The sequence below is a fragment of the Pelodiscus sinensis genome, chromosome 26 (assembly GCF_052426305.1).
Source record: "Pelodiscus sinensis isolate ZL-2025 chromosome 26, ASM5242630v1, whole genome shotgun sequence".
Classification (NCBI taxonomy): domain Eukaryota; kingdom Metazoa; phylum Chordata; order Testudines; family Trionychidae; genus Pelodiscus; species Pelodiscus sinensis.
This window is the reverse complement of record NC_143077.1, coordinates 22,010,804-22,033,396: the sequence shown is the minus strand read 5'-3', so window position 1 is coordinate 22,033,396 and position 22,593 is coordinate 22,010,804. Positions and strand designations below refer to the sequence as shown.

Below are 22,593 nucleotides of genomic sequence, written 5' to 3'. Positions count from 1 at the left end.
GCAGCGCACCGGGGGGTGAGTGCCCGTCTGCACCCGGTGGACAGCCAGGTTGGTGAGACCCGGCTTGTTGGAGAACAGCAGCTGGTGGGAGCGCAGCACCTCTCGGATCTCGGCCTGCTGGGCCGGGGTGAGCTGGTCCGAGAGGGAAATTGACTCCAGCGAAGAGTCCTCTCCGGTCCCAGGGAACAGGCCCACCAGGGGATCCTCCCCCTGCTCCTCCCAGGGCTTACACACGGCCAGCACCAAGTTCTCCCTGTCCCAGTACGGCTTCATCATGTTAACATGATATACCCGCTGGCCGCGCGTCCGGCCCGTCAGCTCCACCACGTAGTTCACCTCGTTCAGCTGCTTAACCACCTTGAAGGGGCCGTCCCAGGCGGCTTGCAGCTTGTTCTTCCGCACGGGGATCAGAACCATCACCTGGTCCCCGGTAGCGTAGGCGCGGGCCCGTGCATTGCGGTCGTACCAGACCTTCTGCTTCCTCTGGGCCCTGCTCAGGTTCTCTCTGGCCAGGCCCATGAGCTCGGCAAGTCTTTCCCGGAATGTCAGGACGTATTCCACGACCGGCTCACCCTCCGGGGAGACCTTCCCCTCCCACTCGTCTTTCAATAAGTCCAGGGGGCCCCTCACTCGCCTCCCATATAACAGCTCGAATGGCGAGAACCCCGTGGACACCTGGGGCACTTCCCTGTACGCAAACAGCAGGTGGGGTAGGTACTTGTCCCAGTCCTGCGGGTGTTTGTGCATAAAGGTCCGTAGCATCTGCTTCAGAGTCCCATTGAACCTCTCCACCAACCCGTTGGTCTGGGGGTGATACGCCGAGGCCCAGGTGTGCTGCACCCCACTCTTCTCCCACAAGCACCGGAGCAGGGCCGACATGAAGTTGGATCCCTGGTCCGTGAGAACCTCCTGGGGAAACCCCACCCTGCTGAAAATGGTCAGCAGTGCGTCTGCCACCGTGTCTGCCTCGATGGAGGGCAGGGCCACGGCCTCGGGGTAGCGGGTGGCGAAGTCCACCACCACCAGGATGTATTTCTTCCCTGTCCGGGTCGCTCTGTTGAAGGGCCCCACAATATCCATCGCCACCTTCTGGAAAGGCTCCTCTATGATGGGCAGGGGTCTCAATGCAGCTTTCTTCCTGTCTTGGGCCTTCCCCACTCGTTGGCAGGAGTCGCAGGACCGGCAGTACCGCTGGACAGCTGCAAACATCCCCGGCCAATAGAAGTTTTGGAGCAGCCTCAGCCGCGTGCGCCGGATCCCCTGGTGTCCCGAGAACGGGATGTCATGGGCCAGGTGTAGCAGCTTGCGGCGATACCTTTGGGGAACCACCAGCTGCCGCTGGAGCCCCCACTTGCCTACCGTCCCGGGGGAAAGCCATTCCCGGTACAGAAATCCCCTCTCCCACCGGAACTTCTCCTGGCAATCTCCTCCTAGGGGTTGCGCGGCACCCAGGTCAGCCCGGTCCCTCAGGGCCTGCAAGGCGGGATCCACTCGCACCTCCGCCTGGAATTCAGCGGCTGGGGCTGGGACAGGGCCGTGGTTCCCCCCACTGCCTAGGTCCAACTCTAGGTCTGCTGGGACGGGGCCCTGGGCCCCCTGTTGGGGAACCTCCTCGAGTTCCGGGCCGCAAGCCCCTCGCTTGCTCTGGCTACGGGTGGTGACCAGCGTCCTGTGGGGTCCGTCTGGCCACTCCTCTAGGTCACTCCCCATTAGCACATCTGTGGGCAAGTGCGGGTGCACCCCCACTTCCTTGGGGCCCTCCTTGGCCTCCCATTTCAGATGCACCCTGGCTACAGGTACCTCAAAGGGGGTGCCGCCTATGCCCCTCAGTGTCAGCTGAGTGTCGGGTAGCATACGGTCTGGGGCCACTATGTCGGGCCGGGCCAGCGTCACCTCCGCCCCCGTGTCCCAGAAACCCGTCACCTTCCTGCCATCCACCTCCAGGGGTACGAGGCAGTCCCTCCGTAGGGGCCGCCCCGCCCCCACCCGGTGCACGGATAAATCTGTCTCCCGAGGGTCAGACCTCCCAGGGGAGGTGCACTGAGCATCCTTCCCCCCTCCCTGAGCGGAGGTTTGCCGGCCAGCCCCTGCCACTGGGGCAGCCGGCCCTTCCTCCCGCCCCAGCCAGTTAACCCTGGAACGTCCCAGGTCATGGGACCTGTTCTTGCGCCTGGTGCATTGAGCTCTCTTGTGGCCTCGTTGCCCACAGCGATGGCAAGTTAGGTTGTGTGGGCCCATTCGGGTCGGCTCTGCCCGGGCTCTGGCTGGTTTTCTGGGGTATCGACGACTGGTCCTGGTCCCTGGGGCTCGCCTCGGAGGTGTCTCTCTCCGTTGCTCCGCCGAGAACCGGTCTCTGCGCGATTCTCTTTCTCTCCGGGACTCCCGTTCACCCCCGGACCGGCTCTCCGTGAACTCATCCACCAGTCTCCCGGCCTCCTGGGGGTTCTCTGGTCTCCGGTCCTTGAGCCACAGCCTCAGTTTGGGTGGGCACGCTTCATAGAACTGCTCCATCATGACCAGCTTGAGCAGCTCCTCTGCGGTCTGGGCTCCGACTCCCGAGACCCACTTGCGGCAGTATTGCGCCAGGCGGGAGGCCAGGTCCACATAGGTCTCCCGTGGCCCTTTCTGTACCCCCCGGAACTTCTTCCTGTACATCTCGGGGGTCAGCCCGAACTTGTGCAGCAGGGCCTCCTTGACTCGGTTGTAATCCCCTGGCTGTAGGTCCTCCAGCTGACTGAGCACTCCGGCCGCCTCCTGGTTCAGTGCGGGGATGAGCTCCTGCAGCCAGTCAGCTGGGGGGACCTGTTGCAGCCCACAGGCCCTCTCAAAGGAGCTGAGGAACCCGTCTATGTCGCCCACGTCCTTCAATTGGGCCACCGTGAGCCTCTCCAAGCGCCTGGCATCCCCGGGACTCTGGGGCCCATCCACTCTTGGCGCAGCCGGGGCCCCGCAGGTTCTCCGCTCTGCCATGGCCAGCTCATGCTGTCGCTGCCTCTCTCGATCTTGGCGCTCCTTCTCTCGATCCTGGCGGTCCCTCTCTCGATCTTGGCGCTCCTTCTCTCGGTCCTGTACTTCCAATTCCTTCATCCGCAGCTGGATCTCCAGCCGCCGCAGCTCCGCTGGGCTGGCCCCTGCCCTAGATGGGCTACGGCTTGCAGGCCTCCCGGGAGACGCTGTCTCATCTCTCCGGTGGGTTCCAGCGCTCCTCCCCCTCTCTGAGCCTGACACACTCTCAGGGGGGGGTCTGGCTGCTTCCCCTGGGGACAAGATCCTGGCCCCGTGGCTGGTCATTCTCTTCCAGCTGGGTAATCAGCTGGGCCTTGGTTGCTTTCCGCACCGGCAAGCCCCTCTCTCTGCACAGCCCCACCAGCTCTGCCTTCAAGAGTCGGGCGTAGGCCATCTGCCCGCTGGGCCCCTCGGTGCAGACTCACCAGTCTAGTGCTGCAGCGCCCCACGATTCCCAGGAACCGCTTCGCTCTGTCTCCAGCACGCCTGGCTCCAGGGCTCTTGCTTCTACTGCGCCTTGTCGCTTGCCGCTGGGAGCTTCATCCACGGGGTGCAGTGCATCCCACTCCTGACACCAGTGTGACGGCGCGTTGGGGGTTCCCCGTCTCCTGCACCCCGAAATGGCACAAACAGACTGCACCAGCCGGTGGAATAGAGGAAGTTTATTGCCTCTCCAGGATACAGCATAGCACAGATGTAGTCTGGTCACAGAACTGGGCTAGGATGCCTCAGGCCCCCTTGAGTTGGGGGGAGACTGGGCCCCTAAACTCCAGCTCCTCTCCCTAGGCTCTCCTCCATGCTCTCCCACAGTAACAACTAAATTCCCTTGCAGCCCTGCCCCCCAGTCCAGGGCAGCATTCACCTTCCTTTGTTCCTCTCCATGGGGGGTGTCTGGCCACTGGTTCGACAAGTTTGGCCTTACCTCTGCCTAGCGAGGCTTTCCCTGCTGGGTCTTGCTCCAGACAGCAGAGGTCACCACAGCCCAGCAAGTACCCCCACTACGTCACAGGGCCGTATTAAACCGGAACACGGGCCGCAATTGGCCCGCGGGCCGGACTTTGGACATGCCTGCTTATAGACCAATCAGTTTGCACTGGAGCCATTTCGGTAATTGCATTTAGGAGACCTGTACGGTCATTTGCTAGCCCGGTACGTTCTGCAGCAGTAGCAGGAATTCCTGGCAAATCTTGGGGCCATTGCTCACCCAGGTGGGCAGGAGTATCCCCTGGGCCTCGCCTTGCTTGGGTGTAAAGAGTTTGCTTCTCATGGGGTTCCATTATTCCCGAGAGTAGCATGTCAATGTCTCTGTGGGTAGGCTGATAAACTTCAAAAATCTGGCGCAACTCCCTTTGCAAGCCCACAGGATCCTCTCTTATTTTTGGGAGAGTAAGCCTAAAATTCATGATGTCATTAGGTGTCCAGGGGACGTGGATAAGGGCTGGAGCACCCCCTGCTGGATTAGGAAATTGTCTGAGTGGGAAAAGATTAATATTCTCTTTAAACAGTCCAGGGAAACTTTTAGGTCCAACTTCAATAATCACATCCTTATTTACTTCATTACTTATAGTCTCTGAGTTATTTTCGGGATCTATTTTAGTTATAACAAACCCCAGGTCCTTTAAGTCTTTTGCCAATGTCCGCTGCAGCATTTTTGAGGAGACTTCTGACCGCTTTAGAATTACTGGACTCTGAGTATGCTCACAGTCCGAAGTTTTATTGGCCAGGTTGACATTCCCCACTACCCCTGCAGAAGTGTATGTGCGGGGGATTCAAATTGGGCTGATGCAGCTGAATGATCGGTAAGCAATATTTGCTGATGCTGGGGCAGGTCGGTGGGAAGGGGAGCCGGGAAATTGGGGACTGTAGTGGGGTAGAGTGGTCACCCACTGAGCCGGAGGCGGAGAAACCCCTCAGGGAGCCATTTTGGGCCCAGCCTAGCACCGCCCCCTACCTGACCGGAAGTCAAAGGGCGGGGCTAGGAGTATAAGAGGGCCGCCAGGGAGCTCAGTCAGGGCCCAGCCTCTGAAGGAGACGGAGGCCTGTCCAGAGCTCCTGCCCGGGGAGGCTAAGACCGGGCCTAGACAGCCCTCAGCAGCCTCCCCGGAGGCCAGCCAAGGCTTCCCTGCCAGGGCTACGGAGGCCTGGCCAAGCCAGCCAGCCGAACCTCCCGTGGACCCAGAGGACTGGCCCGAGCCGCTGGACCAGCTGGAACCCCGATGGGTACTGGAACGCCGGGGCCAGGCGAGCCCGCGGGACACTGCAGAGTTCCAACCCCTTGACCCCCTGGATTGGGCCGACCGGACACTGCTGGGACGACAGCGCTTCGACTCCCCGATAGACCTGCTGGAGGTACAGGTACCAGCGAAGGGGGAGACAAGAAGCGGCCCAGGGGGTAGCATGGGCTGAGAACAGCCCTAGGCCAGCAAGTTGCGGGCTGGAGCCCCTGCTGAGCCCGTAGCAGCTGAACTGCTGCATCCAGGGCCCCTGGGCCGGGGCGCAGTGGAGTGGGTGGGCCTGCCACCCACTAACCGGGTGGCAATCTCCCCTTGCCACTGCTGCAGGTGCACTACCTGCCCAGCTCTGGAACTAGGAGCTTCTGCAAACCTGTGTGTTTGTTTGCGGCCACGCCTTGAATCAGGGCCTGGCTGCCATTTGGTGCCCTGCCCTGCGGTAGGGCCGGCTCAGCTTACTGTGTTTTGCCGCCCTGCCCTGCTCGAGGGCCTGGGCCACCGTATGGTGGGTTTGGTACCCGGCCAGGGACCGGACCGGACCTTTTAAAGGGCCAGGACTAGGACTGTTGCCCTGCCCCTAACTGAGTTAAGAGACTTGAATATATGCGGAATTTCTTCCCCCATGGCCCGGGCCTGAAGCAAGGCCGGGCTCCTGAACTATTGTCTCTCATCCCGACCTGAAATAAGGCCGGAGATAGACTCATAGACTCGGACTATTTTAAGGCACGGTAGGGCCATAGGGTGGACTAGCCACCCATTGTGCCAGGGCGGAGGAACCGCCTCCTAAAGGCCTGCCGACCTACAACTAACCGTCCCCCGGAAGGGGGGAAAAGCTCAGGCTATTGTGGACATTGCCGGAGGGCAGTGTCCTGAAAGACCGCGCCACCTGCCGGCAGATCTAATTCCCCGAACAGACGGCAGGGGGCGCTGTGGTGGAGCGGGAGGCCCGCTACAGGGACCCACAGGTCCAATAGATCTGCAGGTGGGTCTGGCAGCGGAGCTGGTGGTTTCGAGATGGATGGGTAGATTCCGCTGGGCACGCTTGGTGTAGGAACGTACGGAGGTGGACAAACTTTAGAGGAGTCAGATTTCTCCTTTATTTCTGCCAATTGTTTTTTTCAGTTTTTCATTTGAGTCCTTTAGGCTAGCCATTATGGATTTATCTCTTAATTTAGAGGCCTGATCATCCCAGAGGTGCCAATAATTCATCTGGGAGGGGTGACTGGACTCTAAGACACCCTTTAAATAATTTAATTTCTCTAATTGAAAGGTACCTTGAACTGGGAATTGCAATTCTGATTCTACATAAGTATATTCATTCCACGCGTGTGTGAGCTTTGCCAGCCTCTTGAGCTTAAGACCTGCTGGCAATTTCCCTGGCTGACTATAAATCTGCAGCATTTTACCCAATGGGATTTTTGGATCTATCTTAGATTCTTTATTCCCCATAATCCCTGTCCTATTACCTATAAGACAGTTCCAATCCGGCACTAACCTGCCTTCCTCTCAGCTTCAAGCCTGAGCTGACCCTGTTTCTGTGTCTTTCCACAGTCCCCTTTTAAACAAACTTATTCAAAACAAAAAAAATAAAGAAAAAGAAAAGAGAAAGACTTACAGTTGCTTGGGAAGGATGTTCTTAACGTAGGGTGGACGCTTACCGCCAGTGAAAGCAGCCGTTCAGGACAAGGAGAGAGGAACAGAACAGTGAGATTTTTTAACACGGATCTCTTACCGATTTGTATGGCGCCTTTCTGTTCAGTCTCTCTGGTCCGGCTCGTCACAATCACCTGGTGTCCCGATCCATCCCACTTCTAACACCATAAATGACGGAGAATTTAATCCGAGGGTTCGGATGGGGGCCCAAAACCCCTACCAAATCAATTCCAGACACCCTTCTTAAGCAACCAGCTTTATTCAGGAATGCATTCCAGGGCAAAAACCTCCAGGATACTCAGGAGAAAAAAAAGTTTCTGCAAAGTTTCTGCAACTGCCCGAACAAAAGTCAAGGTCTTTTGTACTTTCTTACAGGGTAATTACCCCCCTTTTACTGACCACTTACAATTGCATGCATATACAGGTCATGCCCCTTTGCACCAAATTCCCTCCAATCATCATTTGTCCCCTCACAGTCCTTTTGCAGGCCTTACAACAGGTTCAAACCTTTTCTATACCTGTGTTCAAGCACGTACCTCTTTACAAAGACCGGACTTTAACAGCAGGGGTCATACTGACAACAGTTAAGTTTATCCTTCAGATAACAAGTGGAGTTCCGCAAGGGTCTGTTTTGGGACCCGTACTGTTCAATATCTTCATCAATGATGTAGATATTGGGATAGAGAGTATGCTTATTAAGTTTGCAGATGATACCAAACTGGGTGGGGTTGCAACTTCTTTGGAGGATAGGGACATAATTCAAAATGACCGTAGCAAGTTAGAGAAATGGTCAGAGGTAAACAGGATGAAGTTTAATAAAGAGAAATGCAAAGTGCTCCACTTAGGAAGGAACAATCAGTTCCATACATACAAGATGGAAAGCGACTGTCTAGGAAGGAGCATGGCGGAAAGGGATCTAGGGGTCATAGTGGACCACAAGTTGAATGAGTCAACAGTGAGATGCTGTTGCAAAAAAAGCAAATATGATTCTAGGTTGTATCAACAGGTGTGTTGTAAGCAAAACTCGTGAAGTCATTCTGCCGCTCTACTCTGCACTAGTTAGGCCTCAGCTGGAGTACTGTGTCCAGTTCTGGGCGCCACATTTCAAGAAAGATGTGGAGAAATTGGAAAGGGTACAGAGAAGAGTGACAAGAATGATTAAAGGTCTAGAGAACATGACCTATGAAGCCAGGCTTCATGAACTGGGCTTGTTTAGTTTGGAAAAAAGAAGATTAAGGGGGGACATGATAGCGGTTTTCAAATATCTAAAAGGGTGTCACAAGGAGGAAGGAGAAAATTTGTTCCTCTTGGTTTCTGAGGACAGGACAAGGAGTAATGGGCTTAAAGTGCAGCAGGGGAGGTTTAGATTCGACATTAGGAAAAAATTCCTAACTGTCAGGGTGGTCAAATATTGGAATAAATTGCCAAGGGAGGTGGTGGAATCTCCCTCTCTGGAGATATTTAAGAACAGGTTAGATAGACATCTGTCAGGGATGGTGTAGATGGAGCTTGGTCCTGCCTTGAGGGCGGGGGGCTGGATTCGATGACCTCTCGAGGTCCCTTCCAGTCCTATGATTCTATGATTCTATATACTTAGAGCTTTGGCTTTTATGACAGACTTGATGTAAGCTGTTGCACAGGAGGAGATCTTGATGCTTAGCTGTTCCAGTCAGTTGGTGTGTTTTTGCTCTATTCAAATAGTTTATGCTGGATCTAGTTTATACAATAGCTTGTCAAATGAAAAAAGTTGCTGTCCTGGACAAATTGATCTCTATCTATCCTTCATAGAAAATAACAGGATGTAATTAAGAATGGTCAGTACTTTTGGACAAATCACTCAAGACGGTATCTTATTAACAGAAATGTGTGTAGTTAATTTTCCCTTGTGTTCTGGGTTCTGATTAGAGCATTCTGTGTCTGTTACATTGTTGGGCTTTATATATTTGAACTTTGCCCTATATATTTCCTCCCTGTCTTGAAATACTTATGAACATGTGTTCAGAGATTCATAGACTTTAAGGCCACAAAGGACCATCATCATCTACTCCAAGTTACTGCTTATCACAAGCCAAAGAATTTCACCCAGTAAATCCTTGATTAAGTTGTGGTTAAGCTACATTATGTTTTTGGAAAAACATCCACACTTTATTTCTCACTTGGAATCATAACCTATCACATATCCAGACAAGTAATTCAATTGGTTAATGACCCTAAGTGTTAAAAACTTGCACCTTATCTTTAGCCAGAATTTATCTAGCTTTTGATTTCAGGCAGGTTTTCTTACGCTATTTATATAAATTTGAATTATTGACAATAAGATGTCTAAATTGTAAAAAGTTTACAAGTCGGAATTCTTTTTCTTGTGTATAGATCATTCAGTCATTGATGTTCCTGTTGCTTGCTACGCTCTTCAGTGCGGTGACTGGCCTGCCATGGAGTCTATATAATACCTTTGTCATAGAGGAGAAACATGGCTTCAATCAACAGGTATTTTGGAAATATACATGTACAGAAATAACTTTCCAGATTAAAGTTAGTTTACAGAAAATGCAAGGTGGACCAATAGCTGTAAATAGCCTTTTTGCCAGTAGCATTTCTTTTAGCAGATCATTCTTTTACCATATGGAATGTGACATTAATATTTGTGTGGGAGCCTGAATCTCTCAATTTCCTGACCATAAATCACAAATATGGCAACTTCTGCTTGTATCAAGAGATCACCTTCTATTGCAGACGATGAACTCTTGGTACTTAGCTCTTTCTGCAGCTGTCCTCACACAAGCATCTCATCAGTGTAGTATGAAGAAAGCCTGAGAACCAGGACCTACAAAGGAATCAGTTATGCTTTATATTTATATTAAGTTATTCAGGGAAGATCATAGAAGAATAGGGTTGGAAGAGACCTCAGGAGATCATCTAGTCCAATCCCATGCTCAAAACAGGAGGAACGCCCAAACTAAATCATTTCAGCCAGGGCTTTGTGAAGCCTGTCCTTAAAAACATTATAACAGTGGTTTCAGGAAAAAGGGGAGGAAATATATACACTAGCTGTGGAGTCAAAAATCTCTCCTTCCTCATTGCTTGTCATGGGGCTGCCTCCTAACCCTGGGTGTGGGATAAAGGTGCTAGCCCAGCTGTTAAGTTAATTTGGTTGTGCTCAGCCTCAGAGCTGTGTGGGCCAATGTAGGCATGTGAAGGACTAGTCGACAAGCTTATTGACTAGTTGCTTTCCTTCCCCCCCCACCTTTGCTACCTCTATCAGAAAGAGGCAGCAAATGATGGGGGAGGAAAAAGGGGGTACTTCACAGTGGCAGTGCTGCGTGGAGCCTGAGGCATGATCCTGAATTCCATGTGGCACTGCCGCTTTGAAATGCCAGGAGGAGCCTGACACTGGGCTCTGCAGTGTTTCCAATCGGCAGCACTGCACGGAGCCCAGGGTCAGCAGGGAGTCCCGACTGACCCCGGGCTCCACATGGCGCTTTTGCCCTTAAAGTGTAATAACCCTAAGCTGTTTCTGCAGTTCAAAGGTGGAGGCGCCCTATTGACCAGTTGAATAGTCGATGCAAAATGCATTGACTATTCGATTAGACAATTACCCTCAATTTAACAACCCTAGTCCAATGGCATGCCCAGCAGGTTGAGGGGGCCTGGCTTCTGCTGCTAAGAGCATTGCCTTAAGCACTTCTGCTCCAGGGCAGGGCCAATACACCCTGTTACAGGGTCCATTGTCAGTTAGGTCTTGTATGTGCCTCGTACAGTCTGGTTCCTTTTACTTGTCCCAAACTGAAGAGGTCTAGTGAGTGAGTTTCCTTTGCTAGGCTGCTGTTTAGCCCTTCCCAGAATCACTTCTGACACTCATGTTGAGGCACTACGTGTAGTTGACTGAGTGGGGCTGACAACACTATCTCTGGTTTACCTCCTTAATCTGCCTCATGAATTCCACCTTCTGCTAAATGGGAAGGATCATGTCTTCATGTCCATCTCCTTCAAACTAGTCACTTGTCTTGTTCCAGTAGCTCCAACTTCCTTAACCTGCTCCTTCCCCATTACATGCTCAGGTCTCCCTCCTAAAGTGGCAAGACGTTTCTTTCCAGAGAGTTTTCCCTTCCCAATATCTTCTGGCTCTTGCTCAGCTAGGGCACCCTACTCAGAGGTCAGATCCCAGGGCATCAGACTTGGTTCCTTCCTTCTTCCCTGGCACTAGTTTTTTTCAGTTCCTCTGGAGAAAGGCTTTGCTTCTCTGAGAAATGTTCTTCTCCAGACCATAATAGGCAGTTTATTTCTGTGGACTTTGAAACCTTGGTTGTAGCTGTCTGCACAGCACTATATCTCTCCAGAAAGGACTGTGGGACCCAGAGCCCACCACAAAGGTTCCAGTTTCGCACAGGTTGGAAGTTGGGAAGTCAATGAAGAATACCTTGTATCATATTGTAGAGAATGCAAGGAGCTAGGAGGACTGATTTGAAGCTAGATCTACTAGTTGTTTCTCACTTAGACATTTCAGAGCAGTGCCAGTGTGACAGTCACTTCACCCCTACTGCACTAGAACCAGCAGACTCTTGCTTCCATCAATCTACAGGTGACCAACAATGAAAAATAACAGAAGCTTTTTTACTGTTGTGTATAAAAGGACTAACATTTTTTCTCCCTGCTCCTCTTTTGCTCCCAGCACTCTGTTCTCCCCCTCCCCCCCAACTGTTTTATTTCATTCATTAGAATTACATGTCTAGCCTAGCCATGTGGGCTGCATAAATAGTACGAGTGCGGCATCACAAATACTATGGAAACAACTTAATTGACTGAAAGGGAAGATGATGTCTATTCAAAATGCTTAAAACTTCATGTTTTGTTTGAGTTCTTACATGCACACTCAAATGTTTAAGAAACATTTCAGGAAAGTGTGTTGTGTGTCCGTTTCCATAAAGAATCAAAAAGAACACAGACTTATTTTTTCTTGAAGCAGAGGTTGCCAGATATTTGCTCTTGGCCATGAACATTTTAAATTATCATCTTACCATACCATCTGCTCTGTGTGTATTCTCTAAAGTGGTTGTCACTGCAACAGTATTTTGTCTGCTGATACTTTCTAGATACTCCATCCTTGTCAGAAAGCAAAGTCATCAGGTATAAAGATCAGCTCAGTTAATTACTGTCCTGGACTTTATAGTTAACTCTGAAAAAAGTAATTTCCTTCTTAGCTCCACTCAGACAATCTGTGGGCTGGTGGAAGCCTCATGAACCTAAACAAAAATGTGCCTCTTCACAACTTTCACTGGTCAGTCATTTCCAATGTGAGTGAGCAGTGTTTATCTTTGGGTTGACTTAGGGCAACTGGTCAGGGAAGCAAAGAAATCTATGCAGTTTTTTTGCAAACCGCAGTCCATCCAATTTGCCCTAATACTCGTCAAGAAGCACATCTCCTTGTCCACATCCAACTGGATAATATTGCACTAGTGGATTACTTATTACAAGCAGAACTTGGAGCAAGACAGTAATTTTAGAAGCGATTTGTATAATATTTGCAAAACATGATCTTACCTCCCTCAGACTTGCTGATCTTGTCAGATTCTTTGAAGTCTTGAAGTGTGAACACATGGGGTGTTCGCTGGTCTTCAGTGGTCATTTGGCCCTCCCTGGGTATTCCCGGCCACAAAGCCCTGTTTGCTAGAACGAAAGCGGCCATTGAACATTCCCTTGTATCAGATGCCTCTAAAGCAGCTTTTGCACAGATGTTCGAGCCACTAGCTGCCCTTCACATGCTACAGATATTCTCTTTTCTCTTTTAAGCTTTGCTATGAACTGCAACACCTTATCCCAGATGGAGCAGCACCTGTCAGGAAGTTGATGATGGATGATACACAATCAGATGGGAAGCTCATCTGGACCATCTTCAACTCTGTGCATCTTCTCTCCCTTTTACCCCACAGAAAATTCTCTCCACATTAATGTCCTCAGTTTCAGAACCATACATTTTGTATGTGTGGCATTTTGACTTTTGCTACAGGGATCCCCAGCCCAAATGATGAGAGGCAATGCAACAGCAGTGCATTCTGTCAATAGATGGGGAGAAGCAGGGTCAACTTAACTCTGTCAAGAAGGCATTTGTCAGTAGGGCTGTGTCCAGACTCAGGGGTTTTTTCGGGAAAAGTAGCCTTTTTCCGAAAAAACTTCACCTGCGTCTAGACTGCAGCCGCGTTCTTTCGAAATTAAATCGAAAGAACGCGGCTTTTCTTTCGACGGCGGTAAACCTCATTTCACGAGGAAGAATGCCTTCTTTCGAAAGTGCTTCTTTCGAAAGAAGGCGTTCTTGAATGTAAATAGGGCTTCTTCGAAAGAGAGCATCCAGACTCACTGGGTGCTTTCTTTCGAAAAAGCGGCTTGCTCTTTCGAAAGTTCCGCGTGCAGTCTAGACGCTCTCTTTCGAAAGAGGCTTGCAGTCTAGACATAGCCCCTGACTGGTGCACTCATCATCAATTCTAACCTGTGGTTTTGCATCTTTCAAGCTTACAAAATGCCCCATTGAATCACCTAGGCTAGCTAGATCAGACACCAGTCAATTATGAAACTCAGTTGTGCAGAATACCTGCAGGCATGTCTATTTTGGGGTCTCCTGATTTGCCACAGTCCAGAACAAAAAATGCTGGGTGTTCTGCTTCAGAGAAGTTTGATCATATGGTCCCTGTCATACGTTTTCCTCAATCCATGAACACTAGGGTTTTTGTATGTCTAGCCATTAATCCCATCAATACCAATGGTTCCAAGAAAACTGGATAAGATTCATTCTCCATGATTATGGTAGTAACCGCTTCACAGTTCTAATACTCTGATCTGATAAATCCATCAGTGCAGCTGCTGATCAGACCTGTTCCTACCCAGTGTGGTTTGTGGTTGTATCTTATATCCAGATCCCACATCATCATATCTGACAGCCTGGATGCTGGCCAGCTAGCGGTCATCAAACAAAGCTATTCTACGGAAGTGCAGAACGCTTTGATCTGTAGTAGTAAAATTGCTAAAGGAGCTCCCCATTTCACTTGAAATCCCTGGTGTAAACACGAGGTGACAGACCTAGTGCATCTGAGAGTGCTGAAAGTGTTGGCTGCAGAGCAGTTGGCCATTATCTTGGAAAACTTGTGGTGATTGAGGGAATTCCTGATTATTGGACAAAGGCAAATGTAGTGCCTATATTTTAAAAAGGGAAGGAGGAGAATCCAGGGAAATAGACTTTTCAGCCTCACCTCATTCCCTTAAAATATCATGGAGCATGTCTTCAAATAATCCACTCTAATGTACTTGAAGGAAAGGAAGATGATCAGGAAGAGTCAACATGGATTCACCAAGGGAAATCATGCCTGACCAACCTGATTGTCTTCTATGATGAGATAACAAGGCTCTATAGATACGGGGAAAGCAGTGGACATGATACACTTTGACTTTAGCAAAGCTTTTGATACTGTCTCCCAGAGTATTCTTGCCACCATATTGAAGAAGTATGGTTTGGATGAATTTACTGTAGGATGGATAGAAAACTGGCTAGATTGTTGGGCTCGGTAGGTAGTGATCATTGGCTAAAAGCCTAGTTGACAGCTGGTATCAAGTGGAGTGCCCCAGGGTCAGTCCTGGTGGTGGTTTTGTTCCACATCTTCATTAATGATCTGGATTATGAGATGGATTGCACTCTCAGCAAGTTTACGGATGACACTAAAGCTGGGGGGATAGGTAGATATGCTGGAGGTTAGCGATATAGAGTCCATAGAGGAAAATTGGAAGACTGGTCCAAAAGAAATCTGACGACGTACAGCAAGGATAAATGAAGATTCCTGCACTTAGGATGGAAGAATCCTACTCACTGCTACAGGTTGGGCTATGCAGCAGTTCTGCAGAAAAACACCTGGGGATTACAGTGGATGAGAAGCTGTGGCCTTGTTGCCAAGAAGGCTAATGGCATATGGGAAGCTACATTAGTAGGAACATTACCAGTAGATCGAGGGAAGTGATTCCCTCTATTCAGCACTGATAAGTCCACATCTGGAGCATTACATCTGTTTTGTGCCCCCCACTATAGAAAGGAAGTGAACAAATTGGAGAATGTCCAGCACAGGGCAATGAAAATGATTAGAGGGCTGGGGCACATGAGCCCCCAGTACCTTATACATCCTCCTGCACCCTGATCACCTCCTATACCCTAAACTACTGCTCCTCATTCCTGAACCCTCTCTGAGAGCCAGCACCCCATACCTCCTCCTGCACCACAACCCCTTACCCCAGCTGGGGGGATGGAGTGAGAGAGACAGGGTAGATCTTGGATTGCTCTTAAATTCAGAGAGATCTTGAACATAAAAAGGTCGAAGACTCATACAGTAATGGGTTTATTATCTCTTTTGTCTCTAACCTTATTGTCAGTCCCAGCTGTGTGCCACTAGCGTTTTCCTGAAACCACCTTTTTCTTGATGATTGAATGCTGGGTGTGAATGCACTGTGGTTCAGATAGCAAAGCAACATAAACATTTCACATCTGCTGTGCTGCCCTGACGGCACATTTCAACCTTCCCCTCCTTCCCCCCCTCCCCTCCCACTGGATAGTAATGGAAAGTACAAAGGAAAGGTGAGGCACAGGTGGGCTTCATAAAAATATTATGAAAAATTCCCATTTTGTTTGGACTCACTCTGCCCTTCATGTCTTTCAGTGGGAGGTGGTAGTTCAAGGACACCTCTGTCTGGTGCAAGTGCAGCTTTATTGGATACTGCTGGTCAAGAGAACCTTCTGTTATATGCCTGGGGTGCATGTGCCCTGGAGTAGAATCCATGTAGAGAGTACATCTTAGAACAAAAGCTCCTGAAAGAAAACTAACTGTTCTTTCAGTTTTTAATTGTTGCCTCTGCTGTGTTGCTCAATGGCATACGTCGGTATTGCTGTATTCCTCTCACTTGTAATCTAAAGTAGTTTTTGAACGTTAGGGGAAAGACCAGTTGATTAACCAACAGTGCCACTTAGGTATCAATATGAATATCACTCTCTTTCTCTCTTTCTTTCCAGACACTGGGATTTTTTTTTAAGGATGCCATCAAGAAATTTATTGTGACTCAGTGTATTTTGTTGCCGGTGACCTCTCTTCTGCTTTACATTATTAAAATAGGGGGAGACTACTTCTTCATTTATGCCTGGCTGTTCACATTAGTTGTTTCCTTGGTGAGTATGGAGATACTTTTATGTCCATTTTGAATATTTGTTCTTGGAGTACAGTGCACAGAGATTTTTAAATACTGTAATATATTTTTTGAAACGGAAAGAAATATATAGTTGGGACTCTATCAGACTTTGCAATGTTATTATTACTATTTGTCCAGCACCAGCAACTCATGTTTATTTTTCCTCTGAATGCTCATAAATGTTTTTAATGTGACGTTTAACTGAAAAATACATTTAATATTGTGTCTTCTATCAAGAGGAAAATAACCATCTGACTACATATACATTTCTGACCATAACATCTGACATTCTTTTCAAATATCCTATCACTGGTTTTAGTTACATAATACTTAGGGTATGTTTACATATGAAAAGCTATGGCAGTACAATTGCTGTTATGCTTCTATGTGAACAATCACTACAGTGATGAGTGGGGTTTTCCCATCACCGTCTTGAATCCACCTCTCCAAGAGGCAAAAGTTAAGTTGACAGAGAAACTGGACCTGCAGTTCCAGTTATTATCTCACTAATGCTGACAGAAGTAGTTTCAAATAGATACAGGGAAAGTATTATTCCCTGCTTTGATTTCCAGTTATTAGGTTTCAGTTTTCATTAGTGATTAATGAAATATCAGATAACTCAGTTTATTAAATATAGAAAAATCAGCACAGAGAGAATTGTAGGTTCTCAATCTCTGAGAAGTGGTGTCACAGCAATCAGTTCATATAATCTATGTCTGCTCCGCAGTGTGAGTTAATATGACCGTGTTTTGTCCATTTGTTTATAGCAAGTAGATTAACACACTTTACAACCTTTTCCTTATCCAGTTTCATATCTATTTTTCAACATACTTTCCAGATGTTCATGAACTATGCAGTGGGTAGTGACAAACTGGTTTATACTAATGATACTTACTAACAATTCATGTATAACATTGCTTAACTGAACATATCTATCTTCTGAAAAGTTCAGTGCATATACAGAATAAAGTTTATAAACAGTTTACCATAAGCTTGGCATAAGTGCAAAAACATGCTGGGAATTTGGTTCACATCTTTGCAGAATAGCATAAATGCAAACTGTTCAAAACCTTCTAGAAAAAATATATTGGCTAACACAAGGATTGCATTTGCCATTTTAGTCGGTGCATCATATTGGAAGTTGTGTTCAGCTGGTTTCCATCATGACTGTCCTGTTCAGAGATGCTACTTTCCAAGATACAGTGTCCTGTGCTCTTTGCTCAGGAATGCTGGACTTTGCATTGGCTGCATTAAAACCCATGTTAAAATGTACCCAGGTTACCGGCTAGTTTTGATCACTCTGAGGAACATTTTACTATTCCGTTGTAGTTGCTGCTCTTCAAGAACTGCACACTTTTTTACTGTAATGAGAGCAGGTCTCATTTTCAGTGTCTGATTCTGAGGGAATGGCTCCTTACCACCACCTTCTGTTGAAGGCTTCTTACTCCAAACCTGTGTTCTAAAAATCTAGAAATAGAAATATTGTTCTTAAATTTTAAGATTGAATTCTTTTGGTCATCAAGAATTTTTCTATGCCTGATCTTAACACTATGTTTCTTTGCAGGTTCTTGTTACAATTTACGCAGACTACATTGCCCCTCTATTTGATAAATTCATTCCACTTCCCGAGGGAGAACTCAAACAAGCAATTGAAATTATGGCAAAAAATATTGATTTTCCTTTGACTAAGGTCTATGTTGTAGAAGGTGAGACTTTTGAAGTAAACACAGATGGAGTTCATAAACCTCTTTTTAGTTTCCTACTAGTTTTGCTGATTGCAGATTATTTAAGTTTGCTAACTCCTGTGCTTTAGGTCAGGGCATGTGCTATTTACCATTAGATTTTAGTTATTTCCATGAAGGCACATAGAACCGTGCCAGTAAAGTTATTTTGCCTGTGCAATCCTAGTTCAGCCTGTCCCCCCGTGTGTGTATTGTGGCAGACCGAAGACAGCAGGTTGCAGGAGGTTGGTGGAGGGCGGGTGCAGGTGTATTTGGGTGCGTGGGTTTATGTTCTCTGAATAGACTGCCAGAGAGTACTGCTCAGCCATCAGGTCAGGTGGGTACCTGAAACTCATTAGGAGCCAGCCTACAGTGCAGCTGAATGGAACACCTGCTATCAGTCAAGGCCTGCTGGCCCACTATAAAAGGCTTCCCCTCAGGCAGGGTAGAGGAAGAAGAAGAGGGACAGAGTGGAGGCAAAAACTACAGGCTGCAAGCAGGAAGAGTTTTTCTCCAAGATGCCAGGGAGGAGGTACTGAGGGAGCAGTTGGGGAAGTGGCCTAGGGAGGGGCTGCTATTCAGTGGGGATAAGGGCAAGAGCTCCACTAGTAGCTGCCACATAGGGCCCTGTGTCAGAACCCAGAGTAAGTGGGTGGAACTGGTTTTCCCACCCCCCGGCTGGTGGACTGCCAACAGGGGAAAAGGACCTTTGGATGGTGGAGGAGATTTTCCTTCCAAACTAGTGACTGGCCTCTGAAGAAAATGGCTCATGAAGCAGGGTACTCTCACCTCTGAGAAAAAAAGAGGCAGTGGTAGAGCAACTGTGAGCCTCTGAGGCATACAGAACCCCACCAGGAAGCGCAGGACCGAAGGGGCACAGCCCGAGCTTGGCCACAGTATGTATTTTCACCATTTCATAGGAGTATGTCATAGAGTATAATCCAGCCTCCTCGATCCAGTTCACTGCAGCCCTAGTGCCTCTATCAGCCTCCCTACAGTCCTGGTACCCCACAAACCTTGAGAGCAAGGCTCAGCCTGGGAGTTTGCCTGGCTAGAGCTGCTCAGCACTTCTCTGTCTCTCTAGCTTACCAGGCAGCCCCATCCTTCCTGTTCCACAGCTGTAGCAAGAGCATGTGTCCCTGAGCTTAGCACCCCTTGTTCATACTGCTCCAGATGGGCCTTGATTGGCTACTACCTGCCTCAACTGATTGGCCCACAATCCCAGCTCTTTTCCGAGGCTGAGTTTAACCCTTATTTCCCCAGAGCAGAGCGATAAAGCCTTTAGACTAGAATCCATGTTGTTGTCTGTTGGCTTCCAACACAACACACCTTCCCTTAGGTCAAAACGATAGTTTGCATCTCCAGTATTGCCTGTGTCTCATCCAGAATCATTAAAAGTGTTCTCTGGAGTCTAAGCAGATACAGTGGCGTTGTCATGAAGGTGGAGGGGGGGAGGTTTATAATTTCTGCAGTGAGCCTCTAACAGGCTCTGCTCATCTTGTGGGAATGACAACTTTCAGAGCCAAAATGACCTAGATAGCAACCATCCAAATTTTATTCTCACATGCCATAATATTGAGGTACTGCAGCTCTTCAAGAAATAGCTGCTGAGGGGCAGAAGGGATGATTGTGAACATCTGCAAAAAACCCACGTTTTTCCCAACATAATTCTTCAAAATAGCTCAATTGTTGAACTGTACAAAACATCAGACTGAGATAAAGAGAAAAAAATTAAAAAGTCGCCCAAATGATTCTAGATTGGCAAAGTTCTGAGCAACTATAAACACAGGCTCACAATGGAAAGTTTTTGGAAACATTAAGGCTGCGCAAGAGGGCTTATCCTTGAGCGGGAGCATCCGAGTATTTGCGCAAGAACCACTGATTTTGTACATTACAAAGTCAGTGTTCTTGCACAAATACTTGTGGCTAGTGTAGACAGGTGGCAAGATTTTGCACAAAATCTTGCCAATGTAGACACAGCCTAACTGATTTGTATTTTTATCAGCTCTTCCTATTAATACTAACTTCAGATCTGGTCCAAAGCCCTTTGAAGCTAGAGGGAGCTTTTCCATTATTTTCACTCGGTTTTGGGTCAGCTTTTAGTGTTTAAATCAGGCCATAGGAATTGAGTCCCCACAGTGGCACAGATTCCCTCCTGTCTCCCCCTCCAGTGAGTAAACTTTGCAGTTACTGCATTTTTGCTCGCTTTAAAATTCCTTGTTGTGGTCTACTGGAGTAAACAGAACACTATGTTTTTTTTGCTGGTTCTTAGTCTTCTCCCTCAAAATCACTTAACAAGCTTGTTTAGCAATATTTAGAACGTAAACCTCAGTGGAGTAGCAAGCTGTGTGAAAATCCTGTTGTATTACACAGGGGTGATGCTTTGGGGGGTCATCCAGACCACTAGGGGAATCTCTCTCTGCCTGCCATGGAACCTTGGGTACTTCTGTGCTGCAAAGCTTTGGATGAAAGCCTTGCCATCAGCTGCCTGCTCACTGTAGCTGAAGCAAAATGCAGGACAATGTAGCACTTTAAAGACTAACAAGATGGTTTATTAGATGATGAGCTTTCGTGGACCAGACCCACTTCCTCAGAAAATAGTCACAACCATATATACCAAAGGATACAATTAAAAAAATGAACACATATGAAAAGGACAAATCACATTTCAGAACAGGAGGGGGATGCGGGGGGGGGGGGGGGGAGGAAGGAAGGTAAGTGTCTGTGAATTGATGATATTAGAGGTGGGGAGAGTGGGATGTCTGTGAGCTAATGGTATTAGAGGTGATAATTGGGGAAGCTATCTTGGTAATGGGTAAGATAGTTTGAGCGTTTGTTCATTCCTTCCCGGAGAGTGTCGAATTTTAACATGAATGACAGTTCAGAGGATTCCCTTTCAAGTGCAGATGTAAAAGGTCTTTGTAGCAGAATGCAGGTGGTTAAGTCATTGAGAGAGTGTCCTTTCTGGTTAAAATGGCAAGAAACTGTTTTTTCTTTGTGATCTTGTCTGATATCTGTTTTGTGGGCATTAATCCTTTGGCGAAGTGTCTGAGATGTTTGTCCAATGTACATAGCAGACGGACACTTTCGGCACATGATAGCATAAATTATATTTCTGGATGCGCAGGAATATGTGTTCTTGATCTTGATTTTCTTCCACTATTTGATCTGAGGAAGTGGGTCTGGCCCACGAAAGCTCATCATCTAATAAACCATCTTGTTAGTCTTTAAAGTGCTACATAGTCCTGCATTTTGCTTCAGCTACCCCAGACTAACATGGCTACGTTTCTATCACTGCTCACTGTAGGACAGCCTCATCCCGACTCCTCCAGCCTGGCTATTCCTGAGTTGGTGACACCAACAGCTTTTGAATCCAGTCTCCCCAAAACTGACTGTCCTGCTGTGTCCAGTCCATTCCCTGGCTGCTCACTGGTGTTAAGTTCACTGCCTCCAAAGAAACAGTCTACACCAGCCTGGGAGTCCACACCAGCCAGTTAGCTGATGACTTCACACTTCAATTTAATATACAGCATGGAGACAGTTTTGTACTAAAACAATAAGTTTATTAACAAAGATCAGAGATTTAAATGATACTAAGAATAGAAGACACAGGTACAGTTAAAGATGAAACAAAATACATTTTCTAGTGACTTATATTTAATGTCAGCAAGTTACAATCTTTGTCTAACCAGGTTTCTCATCTGTAATCAGTTCTAGCTACACTTTGGTTTTCAGGGCAAAAGGTTCAAGAGTTCAAAGGGTGTAGCTCCCCCTTTATCACCTAGGTAAAGAAACCAAAATAGCCTTCAGTCTTTGCTTATATTAGATAGAATCTGTTGTCTCTGTGCCAAGAGCCAGGAAGGGTTCCTGGGTGTGCAAGCTCAATTCCCCATCAGGAGTGCTGAGTGGTCTTTTCTTTTAGCTTGATGGCTTTAATTATGGTCTATTTAGATTGCTTTTCTTTATCCTCTGGTTCAGTTTTCATTGGAGACACAAGAAAACAGGCAAAGCAACATTACTGTGTCTAGGGCTAGGTAGGCTTATGACGGGTATGGAAAAAGTGAATAAGGAAAAGTTATTTACTTGGTCCCGTACCATAAGAACTAGGAATCACCAAATGAAATTAATAGGTATCAGGTTTAAAACTAACAAAAGGAAGTGCCCAATCATGCAGTGCCCAATCAGCCTGTGGAACTCTTTGCCAGAGGATGTTTCGAAGACCAGGATTTTAACAGGGCTCAAAAAAGAACTAGATAAATGTATGGAGATTAGGTCAATCAATGGCTATTAGCCAGGATAGGTAGAAATGGTGTCTCTAGCCTCTATTTGTTAGAGGCTGGAAATGGTGTATCACATCCACTGCTTTCCCTATACCCACAAAGCCATTTACCTCTTCATAGAAGGCAAATCCTCATGTGCTACACAAGTTAAATTCCAGTACCTCATTTTGTGCTTTACCTATTAGAATACTAGACATTAGTCAGTCAAAAGCATGCGTTCCAAAGTTGCAGCAAATTTAATACAGGTAATGATACTTTTTATGCAGGCAGTTTGCTATGGTGGCTAGAACACTGAACTACAAACCAGGAGACCAAGGTGGTATTTCCAGCTCTGCTGCTTGACTACTGGACAACTTCAGCAAGTCATTTCTTCAGTTTCCCCATCTCTAAAATAGGGATAACATTACTGGCATGTTTTGAAAATGGCTTTGAGATCTATTGATGAAAAGTGCTACATAAGAGCTAGGTATTATAATTTTACCCATCCTTTCC

The 22,593-nt window shown here is 47.7% G+C and overlaps 1 protein-coding gene across 4 annotated transcripts in view; it reads left to right on the top strand.

Annotated features, from left to right (window-relative positions):
• ZMPSTE24 (zinc metallopeptidase STE24) overlaps positions 1–22,593 on the top strand; it is a 67,838-nt gene that overhangs the window by 30,097 nt on the left and 15,148 nt on the right. For all 4 annotated transcript variants that reach the window (XM_006113274.5, XM_006113273.5, XM_006113272.4 and 1 more), the window contains 3 exons: positions 9,261–9,377; positions 15,928–16,080; positions 17,665–17,806. In XM_006113274.5, coding sequence (XP_006113336.2) covers positions 9,261–9,377; positions 15,928–16,080; positions 17,665–17,806 — 412 coding nt within the window. The remainder of the gene's footprint in view (positions 1–9,260; positions 9,378–15,927; positions 16,081–17,664; positions 17,807–22,593) is intronic.